Source organism: Cannabis sativa, chromosome 9, assembly GCF_029168945.1.
Source record: "Cannabis sativa cultivar Pink pepper isolate KNU-18-1 chromosome 9, ASM2916894v1, whole genome shotgun sequence".
NCBI lineage: Eukaryota > Viridiplantae > Streptophyta > Magnoliopsida > Rosales > Cannabaceae > Cannabis > Cannabis sativa.
Window position 1 is genome coordinate 8,776,921 of NC_083609.1, and position 18,815 is coordinate 8,795,735.

At 30.8% G+C, this 18,815-nt stretch overlaps 1 protein-coding gene and 1 pseudogene across 1 annotated transcript; both read right to left on the reverse strand.

The window, feature by feature from the left end:
* Nucleotides 1-9,788: 9,788 nt before the first annotated feature.
* Nucleotides 9,789-18,795, reverse strand: LOC115719279 (DUF21 domain-containing protein At4g14240). Its single transcript, XM_030648254.2, has 13 exons — nucleotides 18,389-18,795; nucleotides 18,238-18,314; nucleotides 18,014-18,097; nucleotides 17,792-17,905; nucleotides 17,448-17,531; nucleotides 17,247-17,318; nucleotides 16,765-16,832; nucleotides 12,483-12,570; nucleotides 12,264-12,337; nucleotides 11,789-12,158; nucleotides 11,652-11,698; nucleotides 11,486-11,567; nucleotides 9,789-10,326 (listed from the first exon to the last, which is right to left on the reverse strand). Exons 1-13 carry the CDS (start codon nucleotides 18,627-18,629, stop codon nucleotides 10,192-10,194), a joined length of 1,536 nt encoding a protein of 511 aa, XP_030504114.2. The 5' UTR covers nucleotides 18,630-18,795; the 3' UTR covers nucleotides 9,789-10,191.
* On the reverse strand, nucleotides 12,913-13,103 carry LOC115721610 (small nucleolar RNA U3; annotated as a pseudogene).
* Nucleotides 18,796-18,815: the final 20 nt, after the last annotated feature.

Below are 18,815 nucleotides of genomic sequence, written 5' to 3' on the forward strand. Positions count from 1 at the left end.
CTTCCACTACGAAGTATTTAACAAAAACAATTTAAAAACAAACAAAAAAATGTGCAAGTGTCCTAATCCACCTTCTCACTCCATTACTAAAAGGGTAAAGAACCTATCCCATTCAGGTTTGTAATATACATATAGTGCAATCTACGCTCTTAAGATTATTTCATTTTTGTAAAAATTTCGGCAGCACCTCCCCACAGTTCTTATAAGTTAGCAAACTTGTAGTAATTAAGTTTGCCGACTTACAAGAACGTGTAAGAAGACGTTGTACCAAAATATCTACTAATGAAATAATCAAATAAGCAATAGATCATACTATAAGTATAAAACAAGCCCAAACTATCCATGCGGACAAACAGTCCTGGATAATTTGGAGAAGCGTATTTAAGAGTCCTTACTGACTCAGCCTCTCCAAACGGGTCTAAGGTATTTCGTGCATGTGTAAAATTGAAAAAAAATTAAATTATCACTATGTGATAATACAAATACAATTGTTCTATCCTATCTTTGGTGTATAACCAAAGAGATGAAGAAAAGATAAAAACAATTTAATTTTATGCTATTAGTCATGTTACTATACATTGTTATTACTAATTGCAATGTTCGAAATTATTGCATGTGACATATATTAAAGATCAAATTTTGCATACATCTTGGAGATTATGTAAAAATTGTATTCATATATTCTTTGAAATATTGTTAAAGAAATTGCTGAGTAATTTCTTTTTATATATGAACAAGTAATAAATTTTTAAGAAATTTATAATAATGTTCTACTTGTTCAACGTCATTCCCCGAAGTGAATGTAATGATTTTAAACAATCGATGACATTATTTACTCAAATATTTCCAGAAGAAAGTGGAAACAACCAAAAGATGAGATACCACACACAATCAAAGTGTATAAAATCTATATATCATGTGTGGAATTGAATAATAGTAGTCGCGTACCTGTAGTACGGACACACTTATAATCAAGATAAAAGTATATTTGATTATTGAATAGAATGTGAATTGTACAAATTTATTGTACATTTAGAATATTTAAATATCATTCCCTGAAGAGAATGAATAGACATGAAATTCTATTTCAAAGAATATAGATTTCACATATATTGGCAATGCCAGAAGTAAATTAATATATACATATTTTATTATTTCTTGAAATCAATAGTTTCAAACTATTGTTGGTACAAGATATGTATATATATAGTTACTATATAATTCAGTTTGCATATTCCCAGAAGTGAATATATAACTTACTAATATTTGTTAGTAATCCAATATAATCAAAGTGATAAAGAATCACAAAATGATTATTTGAAAAGCTTCCTGAAGAAGTCTTACATACAATTGCTACTTTGAGTAGTAAAATATCTTTGTATGTACCTAGATGTATAACTTTTATCTAGTTATGAAAGTGATAAGAAATAACTTATTATATGTACTTATTGTACATTTAAATATATAATATATCAAGTCATGATAATTAGACTGATGAATAGTCTATTAATAAATTAGACGACTTGTTAAAAAGATACCAGGAAAAATGAATGATATATTACGGTTATATCTATTTGACAATTACAATAACATGATGAAGTTGTCATGTATTTTTTAAATTATACACATCATTGAATTGATGATAGTGATTCCTGAAGAAATATAAAGTTTGATAAACATAATAGTGACTCCTGAAGAGTGTATATGTTTTGGAGAATAATATAATTATATTATTCATGTATATAAAAATTAAACTTATAATGATTATGTTGTAATGAATTTACATTACCTTTTGAAAGTTTCATTGAAATACAAATTATAGTGAACCTGAAGTTCATGAATTGAATTTTTTGACATGATCAATCATATGCAATAAATTGTCAAAGAATTTAACTAAATTTTGTTGAAGAACCAGAAGATTCTTCTCATTGTTAATTTACAAGGCTCAAAAGAAGAATGCGCATATATTTGCACATAGAAAATATTTAAATTATATTTCTTTAACAGTCTTGAACCATTATTAGATTTTTATTGCATAGTTTCTTATCGATGTGATAAGATTATATAATCATGCATTTACAAAATGTGTAAATTTATGTATTTCTAATTATACACGTATGACTCATTCTTAGAAATGAATTAAGTTCATAAGGATTGAACTTGAAACTGAAGTTTATTGAACCTGAAGTTCAATGTCATATAGTATATATGAGTTTAAACAAATATTGATTCATTGTGATATACTGAAATCCCTACAGGTATATTAATATTATTAGATATCACAATTTTTAAAAATTCTCTCGATCAGGGGGAGAGAAGCAGTTGGGATCGATGATAATTTTTGAAAAACGATCCTTGCACAAAGTATATAAGAACAATATAGTTCAAAATGATGTATACCAACTGCAAATCAATATTATTCAAAGTTGAGATAGAATGAGTTGAAAACGCCTGAAGCGTAAATGAACAATGTAGAAATTATTAATAAATGTTCATTTGATTTGCCCTGAAGTTGTTAAATCTAGAGGTACTCATGGATATACCTTAATGTTATAAAGTATTAAAATGATAACCGTGATGAAAACGGTACTCGAAGAGACTCCCAAGAGAAGTTAGACATAACACATTTGATCATAATTGAATCCCTGAAGTGATTCTATATAGGTACCTATAAATGATAAACATATTTGAAAAATATGTAATTTAAAGAGATCTCTATAAGTTATGTCAATATGGGAGGAAATTATCATATAATGAAATTTTTGTCGACAATAGATGTTGAATGTTTGCATATGCAATAAACTAACATGAGATAGCAAGGATCATGGTATTAGATTTGTCGAGAATTATCGACATACATTTTGATTTTTGGCCAAAATATTATGATGCAGTCCAGGCAAGTTTACTCGCATAAAGTGAAGTAAGACCTGTAGGGTGTGCAAATAAATATTTCTAATGAGAAATTTGCATATATGTATTTGTACATAATGAATTGTTGTACAAAGTTTGCATAGACATGAGATTTATTGAAGTAAGGCTTAAATATTGAGAAAATATAATCATAATTTGATTATAGCCTGGAATATATTTTATGAGGATTTATAAGCGTCACATAAATGTTGTAACAAAAGGTTATTTATTTGGAGCTCCTAATATAGTGAGAATTTGAAATAAGTCTTATCTAAAAATTCTAGAAGAATTTAATACATGTCTTAAGTGATATAAATTCAAAGTCGCGCGCACTATATGACAAAGATCTTTGTATGAAATAAAGACATGTAAGTAAATTATTATTTCAAAAATACCTATGGTTGTCTATGCAATATAAATACGTAAAATATACGTTGTGATAGACTCTTGAAGAGTTTTTGATTAATTGAAGAACAAACTTTTATTTCTTTTGTATTTCGAGAAATATTAATGTATAAAGTTTGTTCATTAGTATTAAAGTCCTGAAGTATTTCATATGTATCAAGAATTATAGATATATGATCATTTGATATGGAAATTAAGATCATAAAACAAGATGGAATAAATATATGGTCTTGGAGTACCATCATTGTCACAAATGAAAATTTATAGTACCATTAATGTGTTATGTTCATATCTACTTGAAATTTTAAATTTTCGTATGAACAAAGTTGTGTACACACATGAATGATACAATTAGTTGGATAAAGACTAATGTTCCACGAACCCCTCATCTATAATTTAGAAGTCCATACATACTCTGGAAGAGTTATAGAAAATATATGATCAAAGATTATATATGGTGATATTTTAAAAGTGATAACAATAATCTTATGAGATATATTATCACCAAAAGAATTATGGATCATATGTGCATGAGGGGGAGACATATTCATGTTGCACTCTTTTTCCCTTAGTTCAGGTTTTGTCCCAATGGGTTTTCCTGGCAAGGTTTTTAACGAGGCAACTTGCAAATAATTATGAATATGAAATATATATATTGTACTCTTTTCCCTAGCTCAGATTTTGTCCCACTGAGTTTTTCTGGCAAGGTTTTTAACGAGGCAACTATAAATCACGTTAACATACTTGCATTTTATGAAGCAAGTAGAGAATGTGTGTGAGTGAGATCATTGACATAGCATATTCGGGAAACATATGGATTGCACTCTATAAAGAAGTATCAATACAGATAGTTCTCTATGAAGATAATATTGGTTACATCGCTCAACTAAAAGGAGGGTACATTGAAGGAGATAGAGTTAGAACACATTTCACCAAATTCTTCTTTATACGCTTCAAGAAAATGCATATTGGTGTTCAACATATTCAATCGAGTGTCAATCTTACAAACTTATTCACAAAATTATTACCAACATCAACATTTGAGAAGACGGCAGACAAGATCGAAATTCGTCGATTAGAAGATCTCCACAAATGCCTAAATGAGGGGGAGTTAGTTTACACTATACTCTTTTTCCTTTGATCAAGTTTTCAGCAAGATTTTTAATAAGGCAGTTATTATGGACATCCAAGGGGGAGTGTTATAAATATTAATAATTATGTGGATGTCCAAATCTTTTATTTATTGCCATTAATTGTAATCAGCATTCCTCTTTTTCTTAGTTTCCATTTTTTTTAGTTTCTTAATATCTCACTCTTGTATTTGTATAAATAGGGGTTCACCCTATTGGAATAAACAACTCAAAAATTCTCATTCACTTTCTCTTTCTCTCTTCATCTTCTTCTTCTTTCTTCTCATCTACTTTATATTATTTTATAACATAAATAAGCTTTTTTGTACATTTATTATAATTAGTAATAAAATGTACATAAATTTGTAAATTTTTCTTATTTTAATGCTATTTTTTTAGGAAAAAAAGAGTATTAAATAATATGAAAAATCATCAAAAGAGATCTGTATTGCCAAACATCTTTTTGATATATTTATATAGAGAAAAAAAATTAAGTCTATCGGTATGATCTAGACCAATATTAATTATTGGATAGTTAAGATTTTTGACTTGAACTCTATTACATTGTATTTTTTGATTTTTTTAAGTTGTTAAAAGGTTTTTTAAATTATTGAGAATGTTGGATTCAAGTATTTAATATTATTAATAGATATAACGTGCATAAAAGTTAAGGGGTATGATTTGGTACATGTCAAAGTTTGAAAGGTACAATTCGGTACATATATATTAAAGTTTGGCAGCACAATTTAGTACATGGACAATTACGTTGAATGAATTCCTTGAACTTTGACACTTGTAGCAAATCGTACTCCTAATTTTTCAAGTTGTCAAAAAATTTCTCAATTTATTAAGATTGTTAGATTCAATGATTTCTGTCTAATTTTACTAACGGATACATGAGTTAAAGAAACACAATTTGATACATGTTAAAATTCGGGAGGCACAATTTGATACATATTAAAGTTCAAGGGAGACAATTTAGTACATGTACAATCACCATGTTAGTAAAATGAACAGAATTGGATAGAAATTCTAGAGTCCAACCATCTCAATATATAGTTTAAGAAAATTTTAAACAACCCAGAAAGCTCGAAAGTATAATTTAATACATATCAAAGTTGCGGGTCAAAAATCCTAATAATTAGCCATAATTATTATAGTAATGACGGTACAATGGAGATGATGAATACTATTACTTAATAATGTGTATCGATAAAATGTTCTGTATCATAGTCTTCCTATATATGTATAGTTGTTTACTGTAATGGCATGATGTTTCTTTAGAGGGAATGTTGTGCTTGTGGTGTCTCAGTTAGTCACATCCAGAACTGCATAGATCAACATTATTAATAGAAATATCAACACACATTATAATTATTTGATGTACTTTAAATCAAAGGCACAACAAAACGCAATATTATTATCAACAACAAATTGATTATAATAAGAAAAAGGGTGGTTACCCACCAAAGCTTGGAACTTTCCCTTTAACTTTCAATCTTCTTCACTTCACTTAATTATCATTCATTTAAGCAAAAAGCACAACACTCCAACGGTGTCTCCAAAGTTTCAAACTGATTTTTTGGACCTCCTTTGGCCCCAAAAAACTTATCCTGGTCATTTCTACAACTCTACAAAAACCCCACCTTATTAGCTGGATCTCAGTAGATGAAGATTAATATATAAACTCTTAAAGAAAATAAATAAAAATAAAATATATATGAAAATGGTCCACTTAGCTAGATTTACTCTAATCTTATCTTTGATACTTTGTGCTTAAGATAAGGTACGAACCTTTTCTTGTCAATCTTTAACATGGCATTCAGACATGATTAGACTACTTGAGTAAGAACTAATTTGTATTCTTTCTTCTCATATCACCATCTCTGCTTTTATATATATAGGCCCAACAAAAAATCAACCATACATACCAAAAACATGTATACGTACGTGTCTGTTCATATATACACATATACATGATATGTATATATATATATACTATCATTAGTATTGTAAAATGGTTTTCTTTTGATGAAATTTAATTTGTAAAATATAATTAACACTACAAAAAATCTTATTTTTAGTCAATAAAATTTGTGATTAAAAGTAAAAAAGTTGTGATTAATTATAAATCATCACTCTTATGTTGTGATTAAAAAGTCCGTGGCTAAAAGTATTAGCTAAAAAAAAATTAAAATTTGTTGCAACTAAATGTATTTTTAATCACAATACTTGTTGTGACTAAAACTACTAAATTAGTGACAGTTTGTGTCTAAATACTATGTTTTAGTCGCAAGTAATATTTTGTTGTAACTAAAAGTTACATTTAGTTCTAAAAAAAATTATCACTTAACAGTTTTTTTGTAGTGTAAGTACTGATCAGTGTATCAATCCTAAAAATAGTCTTATCCAGTCGAGTGTGTCTTGAATAATTAATATTTTGTTAAAAGATTATATATGAAAACGTACTCAAAAAAGTACTGCTACTATACTATTATAGATAATATAGTTGAATTTAATGGAAAGGATCACGTGATGTTAGTAATGTTACACTTGACTTTGTGTTAAATTCAATTATGTGGGGTATTTGTAGTATAGTAGTAGTAGTAGTAGATAAGCCCATCATTAAGTAAAGTATAGACCATGGTTTTTTCTGTCTACTTAAAAAATAGCTTTAATTAGAGAATTTGACAAGAACAACGACAATAAACAATGGCAGGCAAAAGAGAAAAAGGAAAAAAACTAACTGATAAAGATGGTTTATTTGTTGATGAATTTAGATGGAGAGAGAAAGTGCACGTGGCACAGATGCAATTTGGATGTACAAGTAGGACCTTTTCTTCATGACTATAGACCACCTTCAAAGCTTATATTATATAAGTATGCTATATATGCTAATATCTTCAGATTGATCCCAACAGAGTTTTTTGGCCCAACAATATAGTATCATTAGTATAGTCTTAGGTACTTATATATGGGAAAGAGATTTGGTAAATGGAGGAGAATGGTGAGGCAACAGAGAACAAAGCTCTACATTATAAGGGTCTGCATCTCCATGCTTCTTGGTTGGCACAAACACTCTTAATAATTAAGTTACAAAGCATACTTATTACTCTTTTTGTTCATATAATAAAAAATTCAGCTTTTTTGTAGTTTCACATTTAGTCTTCTTTTTTTTTTTTGCCCTCCAGTTAACCATCACCAAGGAAGGAATAATAATTGTAAGGACCAATTAAGGAGTATATATGTATGTGTCTGTTTTCATGTCTTTAATTCTTCTTTTCTGAGTGATTGAGTGTAATATATATGTAGTAGTTTTTTTGCATGTAATGTTATATATGTAGAATAGCCTTATTTCTATATATGGTTGCATGTGTTGTACGTACGTATTCAAATATATATATATATATGGGGTTGTACATACGTATACAAGCAGTTCTATGCTTGCCCATCTAGTCAAAAGAGCCTAAACTCGTTTTATTAAGTTTGTCACTTCACTAGGTTGTAAAATTTAATTTATTAGTAAACGCACCAAAAAAAAAAACAGTGCCCAGAAACGTAATTAATTAGATATTCCACAAAGAAAGGAAAAAAAAAGGTGGAACAGCAAAGAAAAGATATTTAATTCAACAATAGAGTGACTGTTTATTTGTAGGTAATAGAGTTGAGTCAAACAAAATCTTTTTTTCAGCATTTATGTTTGTATATGGTTTCTTTTCTTTTCCTATTATTATTTTGGCCTATAATATTAAAAAAGTTTCAATACTTTTTGCAAAGAAAGGAAAAGAATAAACAGCAATAAGACTTTTTTTTAAAAAAAAAAAAAGAAAAATATAATAACTATATATATATACATATTTAATTCAACAACACACAGTTGGAAGAGAGAGAGTAGAGTTGAGTCAAAACAAACACTAATTAATGAACCTTCATGTTTGCTTTGCATATATGTACTTTGCCTCCTTGTTTGGCCTAAAATATAAATATTTCTTTTTGACTCAAACATATGCTTTAAAGTTTAAACTACAGTTCAATTGCTTTGTTTAAGCCCATTCAAACTAAACCCAAAACCTCTCTTTCTCACTTTCACATGCAACTTCTAACTCATCAACCTGTTTTTTTAATCTGACATATACAGTGGTACACATATATGTAAAAGGGAATCCTTATTTGGTGGAACAGTTACTTATGGTATCTTAAACAGAGAAGTGGGACAAATTTCAAGCCAATAATAGAGACAAGGGTAGGCCTCCATTTTATGATAAGGAAGATAGACTAGTCATTTTCCAGGTGATCAAGTAGTGGAAGCAAAACTGATGTGCTTGGTGTTTGTCATTATCTTTTTATATATACATATAGAGAAATGCTAAAGAGCACCCGTGTTGCCTAGTGGTACCTAGCATCTTCCTATGTATTAATATTATTATTGGTCCAACTAAATATCAGGTCTCATATAATTTAATATAATAATTTTTAGAAAGTATCACTAGCCAATCGCAACACAACATGTCGAGAATGTGGTAGGTTACCTGATGTAATAGCAATGCTCATATATATATAAACAGGATCGGCCCTCTCCTCAAGCCCTGTCTTAGGCTGACACCTGTCCTTCCACATATCTCCTTCACCCACTTATCTATATATAGTCTATAAGCCATTTCAACTAACATTTCAAGTGCTTCTCATCAATAAGTGTCTATATTTGTACCTTTTTTCTTTTCTTAATTTTCTCTTCCTTTTAAGGTCTTAGCTTGTCAAGTAGTACAGTCATATCATGACGGGTCAGTTCTCCTCCAATAGAGCCCCAAAGCTTCGATTATGGCAGAAGTGTTCAAGGCTCGTCAAGGAACAAAGAACACGATTCTACATTATGTGGAGATGCACTGTGATTCTCTTGAGTTGGGATGATGGACTTTGATGATGGGTATGTAATACAGGACTCCAAGAGTTTTTTGTTTTGTTTTCCTTTTTTTTTTTTTTTTTGTGTGTATATATATAAATTATATACATACATTAGGGGAGTTAGACTAGCAGCAGCTATAGTAAAGTGTATCTTACATTTTTGAATATTTATATATATATATATATATATATATATATATATGGTAGTTTGTTCATTGTTGTGCCCTTCTTGACTAAGTCAATTGCTAGAAAAATCTGTAAATTAGTATGTTTCTTTATGAAGCTGTCATCTAGTTTTTTTGTCAACATCAATAGAATACCATTTTGGCTTCAATATAGAATTGATAGGTAGACTTATAATTCAAGCATCAATCCCTCTCTTTCTATTAATTTGTTTACACAAATTGGATTGATTTTACACAAAAAGAAAAGCTCTTGAAATGAAAGGAAAGCTAATTCATAGTATTGGGTTTTATTATTAATTTTTAGGATTTTATTTATATCCCGTTATTCCATATAAAAAGTAAAAAAGAAAAGAAAAACATTCATTTGGGTCTCTCTCACTTTACATCTCTCACTGTAAGAGTCATATTCTAAAAGACTACAAAATCTTTGAGAACAATGCTTATTCACATCTCAACAATTACAAGCCTCCCTCCTTTTAAAGGTTGTTCTTTTGTTGCTCAACACAAGACCAAAAAAGTAAGTAATACAGAGGACCAACCACACATTAGCTTCTTCTTCTTCTTCTTCTTCTTTCAGATGGAAATAAGCAATGAATTTTCTTCAACATCATAGGATAAGAATGGAAATAGGAATAGGAATATAACATGTAATCAATCAATCATCTAGTACTGCTACCGAAAGGAGGTTCACTCGATGTTCCTTGCAACTTTGCGTTCTTCATAACATCCTCGGATGATCTCTTTGGAGTTAGCCCTGGCTTAGCTTGGCCTTGGCCTTGTCCTTGTGCTCCCCCCTAGTAGATCATAACAACTTAATAAGTTATATCACATAATTTTAGGCTTTCAAACCTGGACAAGACTTACTACAACTCGAATTGAGAAGTGAATTACAATTTTTTTCCTTCTTTCAAAATAGAAAATGTTATCCGAAAACAAATAGGTGTCTCTTTTTTAATTTCTTTCCCTCGTTAGCATTTTATCTCTCATAGTTTCTCCCCTTTTTCCTATTGTCATTTCTCATTTTACTTTCCCGAACAATATTAAATTTCTTTTGATTTCCTCTAACAATAGTCTTTCTCATAACTTTCTTTTTTATCACTTTGATTCAGATTAGTCTTTCGTATCCCTTTCCCTCTTTATTTTCTCCATGACCATTGTTTCCTCATCACTTCTTTCCACACTACTCTCTCATCACTGTTTTTTTCAATCTCTCATAGAAAATCAGCAGAAATAAACACAAGCAGAAGAAAGTGTCTCTCTCTCTCTCCCAAGTTTAAAAATTATTATTAGTTCAATTAATTGAAAGCTTATTAAGAGGGAAAAAAAGGGCAAACAAAATCATTAAAGAAAACAAATATTTTAGGCTTTTAATCAAATAGAAAGTTCAGCATAAATAAACACAAGCACTCTTTTGAAAAAGAAAAAAAAAACACAAGCAGAAGAAGGTGTCTCCCTCACATGTTTAACAATGATTATTAGTTCAATTAATTAAAAGCTTAAAAGAGGAAAAAACAAAGGCAAAAAAAACCAATAAAAAACTTTTATTAGTCTTTTAATCAAATAAAATTACTAATATATTTTTCTAAACTTGAATGGTACTATTAAGAAAATTAATGTAATATAATTTGGTAATTTTAAAAATAAATTTCATCAAAATTGGGTTATTGTTTTTTACTAATTTTCAAATTAGAGGATAGTAGTTTAGTATAAATTACAAGAGGCGTAGAAGCTAGTACTGAAGCAAGGTAATAAAATTATAGTATCTCTTTAATTTATAATTTACTCATTCTAAATATATTTATTAATTTTTTTATTCAAAAAAAAAAAAATCTAAAAATTGTCATAAAAAATCAGTACCCAAGCACCTCTTATATTGTGAAAACAAAAAATAAATAAAATATTTTCATTAGCCTAAGGTTCATGTAATGCTAATTCGAGCAAGTGTTCACTTACCGGTCCCTTGTTGCCAGTTAACCTCCGAATTGATGGAGCCCTTGCCATAGATGAAGCTGCTGCAGCTGCAGCCACACGGATTCTGCAAGAATTGAAGGGAAAAAATCACATTAAAAGGGCCATAAATATCGACTTAGCTTTACTAAAGCTTTTCAACTCGACAAACCTTTTATGCACATCAACAAATTCATCTGTTTCATCAACAATCTCTTCCTGTAAAGGTTTAAAAAAATCATCAGTTTGTTATATCTACAGGACAATAGCCATGAACTGAAAGGAGAGACATCACTAGCCTTAAATTACCTGCAGAAGTTCTTCGAAAACATCTTCCAAGGTAATAATTCCAATAACTTCACCATCTTCTATGTCCTCAGACAAACGAGGCAAACCAATACTTGTTGTATCATTACGGAAAGAAGATTCCTTGTTTAAAATGTTAGTCCTTGGAGTCTTGTCGATTTCAACGACAAAATTGTCTGATTTCTTGTCGTGCTTGAGAAGCAAAGGAGTAGTGAGTTTAGAGTCACCACTTGTAAAATTGCTGTCATCATCTTTCTCCCCGTCAATTGTAGGAAGCTTGCTTTTTCCTTTAGTCTTCACCACAGCAGCCATATGACTGCTGCCCTTCTGAAACTCGTTCAATATATCATACAGTGGCATATCGGCAGGAACTCTGAGTATACATACAACATACAAAATACGAATCAACACTAGATACTCTGGATGAATATGTATTTTCTGACAAATAAAGAATTTGTAAATGAAGCATTAAGAAAACCGTGGTATTCTCCGGATAGAAACAGCACTGACTGGAGTCTCGGTTTCAGGTCGTACAGTAAGAAGACTTTTCACCTAACAATAAACAAAATTGAACAAGTCAAAGAGCAAAATAGAAAATATGTTGCCCGCTGTCAATTCCCTTGCTAAGTCAAATTTAAAGTGCATGTAGTATACAAACATCTACTAAACATTCACATTCTACTATTCTAGCACCCACCAGAAGCAGTCCAATTACGTTCTTTGGATTCCCAGAATAGACAGGAACTCGACTATGCCCTCGAGCAAGAATTTTTCCCATAGCTTCCCTGGTTTATAGAGTAAAAAAGGGATGAAAAATGAGAAATACAGCGAATAGAGTAATTTTTTCTACTACAAACTTCTGCTAAGTGAACAGAAAATAACTGTATGGTAAGGAAACACATCAAGTTATCAGGGGATTCATACATTCCTAAAATTTCAATTGCAGTATAAGACATGTTTCAGTAAAACACGCGTCATTAGATATGCCAGAGCACTGTACGCAAAAATAAAAGTACAGTATCCTAAGTAAAACTTTATGTCAGAAGGTGACAGATATATAGACTACTGACAAGCCAGCAGCTAATGGAGATAGTGTTCTAAAGGTGATAGGCTATCTTTTAGAAGGGAACCTGTCAGACAACCGACTGACCACCCCAGCTAGAGGACTAGCTGAGAACGATCCTCTACAGCCGTGATAATCCGAAGATGATCTAGCCGTAAATCACGCTCTTATAGGACGGTCACGATTCATCCACTTTGGTTTGCTGTCTCCTTAGAACTCAAGGAAACAGAGGTACAAGCCGAAGATGATGGTTATCACAACTAAATTATCCTTTCTTTTATAGCAATCTATCATTAGACTATGACAACGAAACTTTTTATTAGCCCGACATTGACTTTCAAGAGGGGGTGATTAGAAGTTTAAACTTTTTCAAATATTATAAACCCAAACTATCTATTTATGCAAATAATGAAACTAAAGCAAATAAATAGATGAACAAATGTAAAATCAAAGTAGATACTTGAAGTGAAATGAATTAAGTGATAGCAGTATCAAATTCTCGATTTTAGAAAGTTCAATGAAACTAAAGTCATCTACGTCCTTGGTCTTCAAAGTTAGAACGATCTTTAAATTCCACTAATGAATTATGGACTTGACCAATCCTTTCGTACAATCAGTAACTTTCACCAAGGTCTACCAAACCTTATACAATAGTTTTTTTAAGAATTGTCAATCTCAATTGGATTGTTGAATTGGTATTTTCACCTATTCTGAGCTGTTTAAAATAACGGCGCCAACCTCACCTTAATACAAAGAAAGAATTTATTGAAGGTGCGAAAAATACAGCAAACTCTCTCTTGATTTACAAAATACAATGTAAGAACCAAGTGAGAAATTCACAAACTCGAAAAAAATCAATTTTGGCTCAAGATATGGGAAAATGATTTTCAACAAAGTTCTTTGAATAAAATGGTTAGAGCATTTTGATAGCAATATCAGCAATTCTAGAATAATCAAGGATGTTTCAAACATTTAAGATTGGTCTACTTATAAAGAAAATGACTGTTTGGAGAATTAAATTGCTCTCTACATGAGTCAGGTGCAGTCAGTTGACCAACTAATATAGCCGTTGCAAGCGCACTTGGTAAAGAAAGTGTGCCCCTCTTTTTAACACGCGTCAGGCACAATTTCTGGGAAAAGGCTTTTTACCGTTCACTTTTATGATTTGGTAATTAGCACTGAGAGTGGCTAAGAAATGGAAGGAGCATCATGAGGATTATCAAAAACCAAAGTGGAAGTGGAACAACACTAAGATTAGGAACAACGCGTATCTAGAGAGCCCCATGAGCTTACGTGTTCCTTATATGTATTGAGGAAGTGGAGAGTAAGCTCATGAGTCATGATGCTCCTTATACATGTTCTTAAGAACATGTAAGGTCAAAGTGTTCTTCCTTAATAAGTATACGTATTTAGTGTAAGGCCAAAGTGTTGTTCCTAATCTTCAAGGAGCATCATGGGGAATCTAGGGGTTTAGAGTGGAAGTGGAAGTGTAAGGTCAATTTTATTTTTGAGATATGTAAGGTCAAAGTGTTGTTCCTAAATTCTGAATACATTAAATCTCAAATGTATTAATGTATACACTGAAAACCAAAAGTGACAAAATCTTAATGTATTTTTGGTTCATCATTTTTATGATTAAGTGTATTGAATATATATTGTACACAAAAAAAAAAGGAAAACTTTCACCTACATACATATATGTAATCAAGAAAACATTCTTGATAACATTAAGATGATACAATATAATGTTATATATATGTATACTCAAATCAATATGATTAAGCACATTTTAGTAATTGAATTTGAGAGTGTCGGTTTACCTTGTTTATATCTAGAGTTCAAAGTCTAATTTGGTTGAGAAAGTTAAATTCAAAGTCTAGGCACAATATTATATGTAAGAAAATGATGGATACCCTTGCTTAGTTTCATGAATGGTGAGGTCCTTTCAAAGTGGCTTCAACTTTTTTTTTGAAAGAATTCGAAGTGGCTTTAACTGAAAAGCTTGATTGATGCATATTCCAGAGCAAACACCTTGGAGTGAGAAATTCCCAAAAGCTTGTTCACGAGGATAAAAAATAGCGCCCAACATCAAACCATGTGGGAATACTTTCAATGTTTTGGACCCCCTCCATAATTTTGATGTTTTTTGCTTTTATGTTTCAAATATGTATGCCTCTCTAAAGCCATCTCTTTTGACTTTGTTATACTTGTGTATTTTGTTTTGGTTTGTCTAAGTAGTCAAACTTATGTCATGGTTTATTTTAGGCTTATAATGATCTTTTGTAATATTTTGGTTGCTTTGAATAGAAACTAAGTGAGAGATAATCCTAAATGATAAGAAAAGTAAATTCTCTATATCTCTATCCATATGTTAAGGTAAAATTTCAAACTTACATTTATCTTTATTTTGCTATCATCGAAAATGGGAGATTGTTGACTCAAGATCTTTCTGTCATTTATATTATGATGATATGCTATATTTGATTATTATTGCTACTAATAAATTATTGATCATGTAGAAGAATTTCAAAATGTAATATCTCAAAAACAAAGAAAACCAACAACAGAATTATTTTCAAGTTGAGAAGAAATTCCAATCAAGCATCGAGATCAATTTCAAGACTAGTTTCAAGAAAGTTTATTTTTCATTAGTCTTGTGAAATTGGTATGCATGCATACTCTTGATTAAATTTATATTTGGCTCAAAAAGTATTTTAAAAGAAAATTATTATTTTAAAAATATACGAAAAGCTACTTTTAATTTCAAAAGAAATCAAAAACTATTTGCAAATGAATTAGAAGGAAAATTTGTTTTAACAAGTACCTACATAAATATGCAAAACTTTTTGCAATACAAAGTTTCAAAATAACATTTTTATTTTAAATGTGCAAAGAAGCATTTCCCAGAAATTATGTCGGCCTATGCACGTCGGTCAACCGGTGTATTAAAATGAAGGGTGCGCTTGCATTTTTGAGTGAGCTCGCCATGGTCATAAACAGTTACAGCTATATTAGCCAGTCAATGCATATGTGCCTTACTCAGGTCAAAGAGCAATATAATGCTCCAAAAGACCATTTCTCATTCCCTCCATAAATAGACCACTCTTAAATACTTGAAAAGACACTTCATCATTCTAAAATTGCTTATATATTGCTATCAAAGTACTCTAACCAATTTATTCAAAAAAAAAATCTTTTGAAAATTATTTTCGAACTTAAGCCAAAATTGATCTTTTAATTTGAGTGTGTGTGCATTTCTCTCTAGGTTCTTACATTGTCTTTCATAAATCAAGAAAGTTTATTGTGTTCTGACACCCTGAAAAGCCCTTTCATTGTAACAACCTAATATTTTACCTGGTATAGGTGAAATTGGCACTTCAACAATTCAAACAAGGTTGATAGTTCTTGAGAGGAACTATTGTATAAGGTTTAGGTACCACCTTGGTTAAAATACTTGATTGTGCAAAGAATTGGCCAAGTCCATAACTTGACATGTTAGTGGAACTCAAAGCTTGTTCTAATTTTGAAGACCAAGAACTTAGGTGACTTAAGTTTCACTAAACTTTGTAAAATCAAGAGTTTGATATTTCTATTGCTAACTGATTTCATTTTAAGTATATACTTTGAATTTGATTGTACATTCGTTCACCTATTTACTTCACTCTCATTATTCGTGTAAATAGATAGTTCAGGATTATAGTCCCCAAAAAAGTTTTAAACTATCAATTCACCCCCTCTTAGAAGCCAATCTTGGCCGACTACTTTCTATATTTCTTTTAAAATAAATAAATAGTTTCTAAGGCCGAGTGACTGAATCTTCGAATATCAGCAAAGAAAAGAATGTAAATAGAAATTGTAAACCAGTAAAATCAAATCAATAAAAAGAAAGTATTATGAGTTCGTGACCAAAACTCACCAGTCCAACTTTGAATTCACATCTAAGGAAAACGTTGATTCAATAGGTGTCATAGCCTCCTCAGCTGTCTGTTTTAGAAGATTTAAAAAAAATAGAAATTATTAATAATAGTATAAAGTTAGATGCTGATTTTCTAAGCATGACATATTATTGCAAGCTTCAATATCACATTCAAGTTACAAACTTTAAAACAACTTTAAAGTGTGTGTTTATGTGTGTGTGTGTGTGAGAGAGAGAGAGAGAGAGAGAGAGAGAGAGAGAGAGAGAGAGAGAGAGAGAGAGAGAGAGAGATTTTGCATCAGCACAGTTTCAAATAACAATACTTCAAAATGAGATTACAATGTGAAAATAAGTTTTAGGCTCTTTGGAATATATAGTTCTAGAGACTCAGAGAGAGAGAGAAAGAGGTCACAGGCACACATGCAATGCAAACTAGAAAGTAATGAAAGTAGGAAATAATAATGTTACTGTTAAGGCCTTACCTTCTCAGTTAAATCGAGTGCTCCACTTATAATTGTTGTCTCGTCATGTGTAAGCTCACCACCCTTGCCGGCCTATTATGACAAGGATATCAGAGTTAATGCTAGCATAAATCTGTGGTAGATGACAGCAATATTTCCTATTTGCAACGTGTGAAGCTATTCCACAAGTTAAATAGCATATTAACTATCCTCAACATTTACCTCTTGGCTGTGGATGGAGACAAGGACTTTTAATTGAGCTCGCCTAAATAACGCTTCATTATGTCCTAGTACCCAATCCAAAATCTGCATTTGTATATCTCAAGTCAATATCTGCACTTGTAATCTGATCTCATTATTATGATCCATCGTTTTGCAGCAACCAGATTCATTGCTTTAGATTTATTTTTAAGCACTAATAGATAGGATTCATAAACGAAATCTTCTAAATACATTTGAAGTAAAATAAAAGATGACCATTGGCTACTAATCAAAAACCACTAAATTTGCAAATTCCAAGCTCACATTTAAATGTCTAAATTTCAACTTTCCATCGAAGATTGTACCTTTCCAATTGGATAAGAAATTGGGTAGCAAATTATCATCAAAATCCGAACAAGCCAAACAAAGTTGGCACCTACTGCAAGTCCATATCTAGTGCATATAGCTTGTGGGATAACCTGACTCAAAAAAATGATATTGGAGTTTCCATCAAAATAAGCCAACAAAAAGATTGACACTTTACTGTCAAACCAAGCATGAAAGTTAGTTGAAAAAATATAATATACCTCTCCAAAAAATAGAACAAAAGTCACAGAGAGAATTATAGCCACATACTGATTGAACATTTTATCCAAGTAGATTGGAAGGGCCTGCAAATTCACGAATTATCATATCAAAACATTTATCTGAATAGAGAATACTCAATAAACATAAAATCTATGTATAAATTACATCAACTTCCAATTGCCAATCGAAAAAGTTGAATTTGATTAAAAAAAAGAAAACTTACTTCCATGGAGGCCGCATTACACAAAAGCAAAGTAACAAGAAGCTGGTGCTGCTTCTGAACCACCGGAAGTATACAAGCTAAGAATACATACACACAAAATTAGATACGATTGTGAATCAATAATCAGATAGAAACGGTCAGAAAAACTTACCAGCCTGTTTCTTCTCGGAGGGAGTACCACTTCTCTGGAGAATCTCGAGCTCGACGAGACCAAGAGACATAAGCCCTAGGGTTAAACCGGACATTATTCCGGCGAAGAGGACCAAAAAGCATGATATACCGGCGTAGACGAACCACCATATCGATCCAAACGCTATAGCCTCAGCTCCCATTAGTGAGTCCCGAGTCAGATACCGAGTCGCAATCATCGCATTCATCAGATGCATCGTCATCTCTCTTCTTCTTCTTCTTCCTCAATCGACTTCGGATCTTCGTCTCTCAGTGTCTGATTATCTTCCTCTGTCCACCAAAAATTGATTATTAATTTATTATATTTATAATTTATATTTCTCTATCAACAAAACTGAATCATCTTTTCTTTTCTTTTTTTCTTTGTCTATATTTGAAATTTACATTTA

Bases quoted from the DNA above. Each gene is read 5' to 3' on its own strand.
- LOC115719279 (XM_030648254.2), bottom strand. From the start codon at position 18,629: ATGACGATGCATCTGATGAATGCGATGATTGCGACTCGGTATCTGACT. The intron at 17,319-17,447 runs GTAAATGTTGAG...TTGTCATAATAG, and splicing joins TCTCCATCCACAGCCAAGAG to GCCGGCAAGGGTGGTGAGCT. The intron at 12,338-12,482 runs GTGGGTGCTAGA...GTTTATTGTTAG, and splicing joins ACGTAATTGGACTGCTTCTG to GTGAAAAGTCTTCTTACTGT.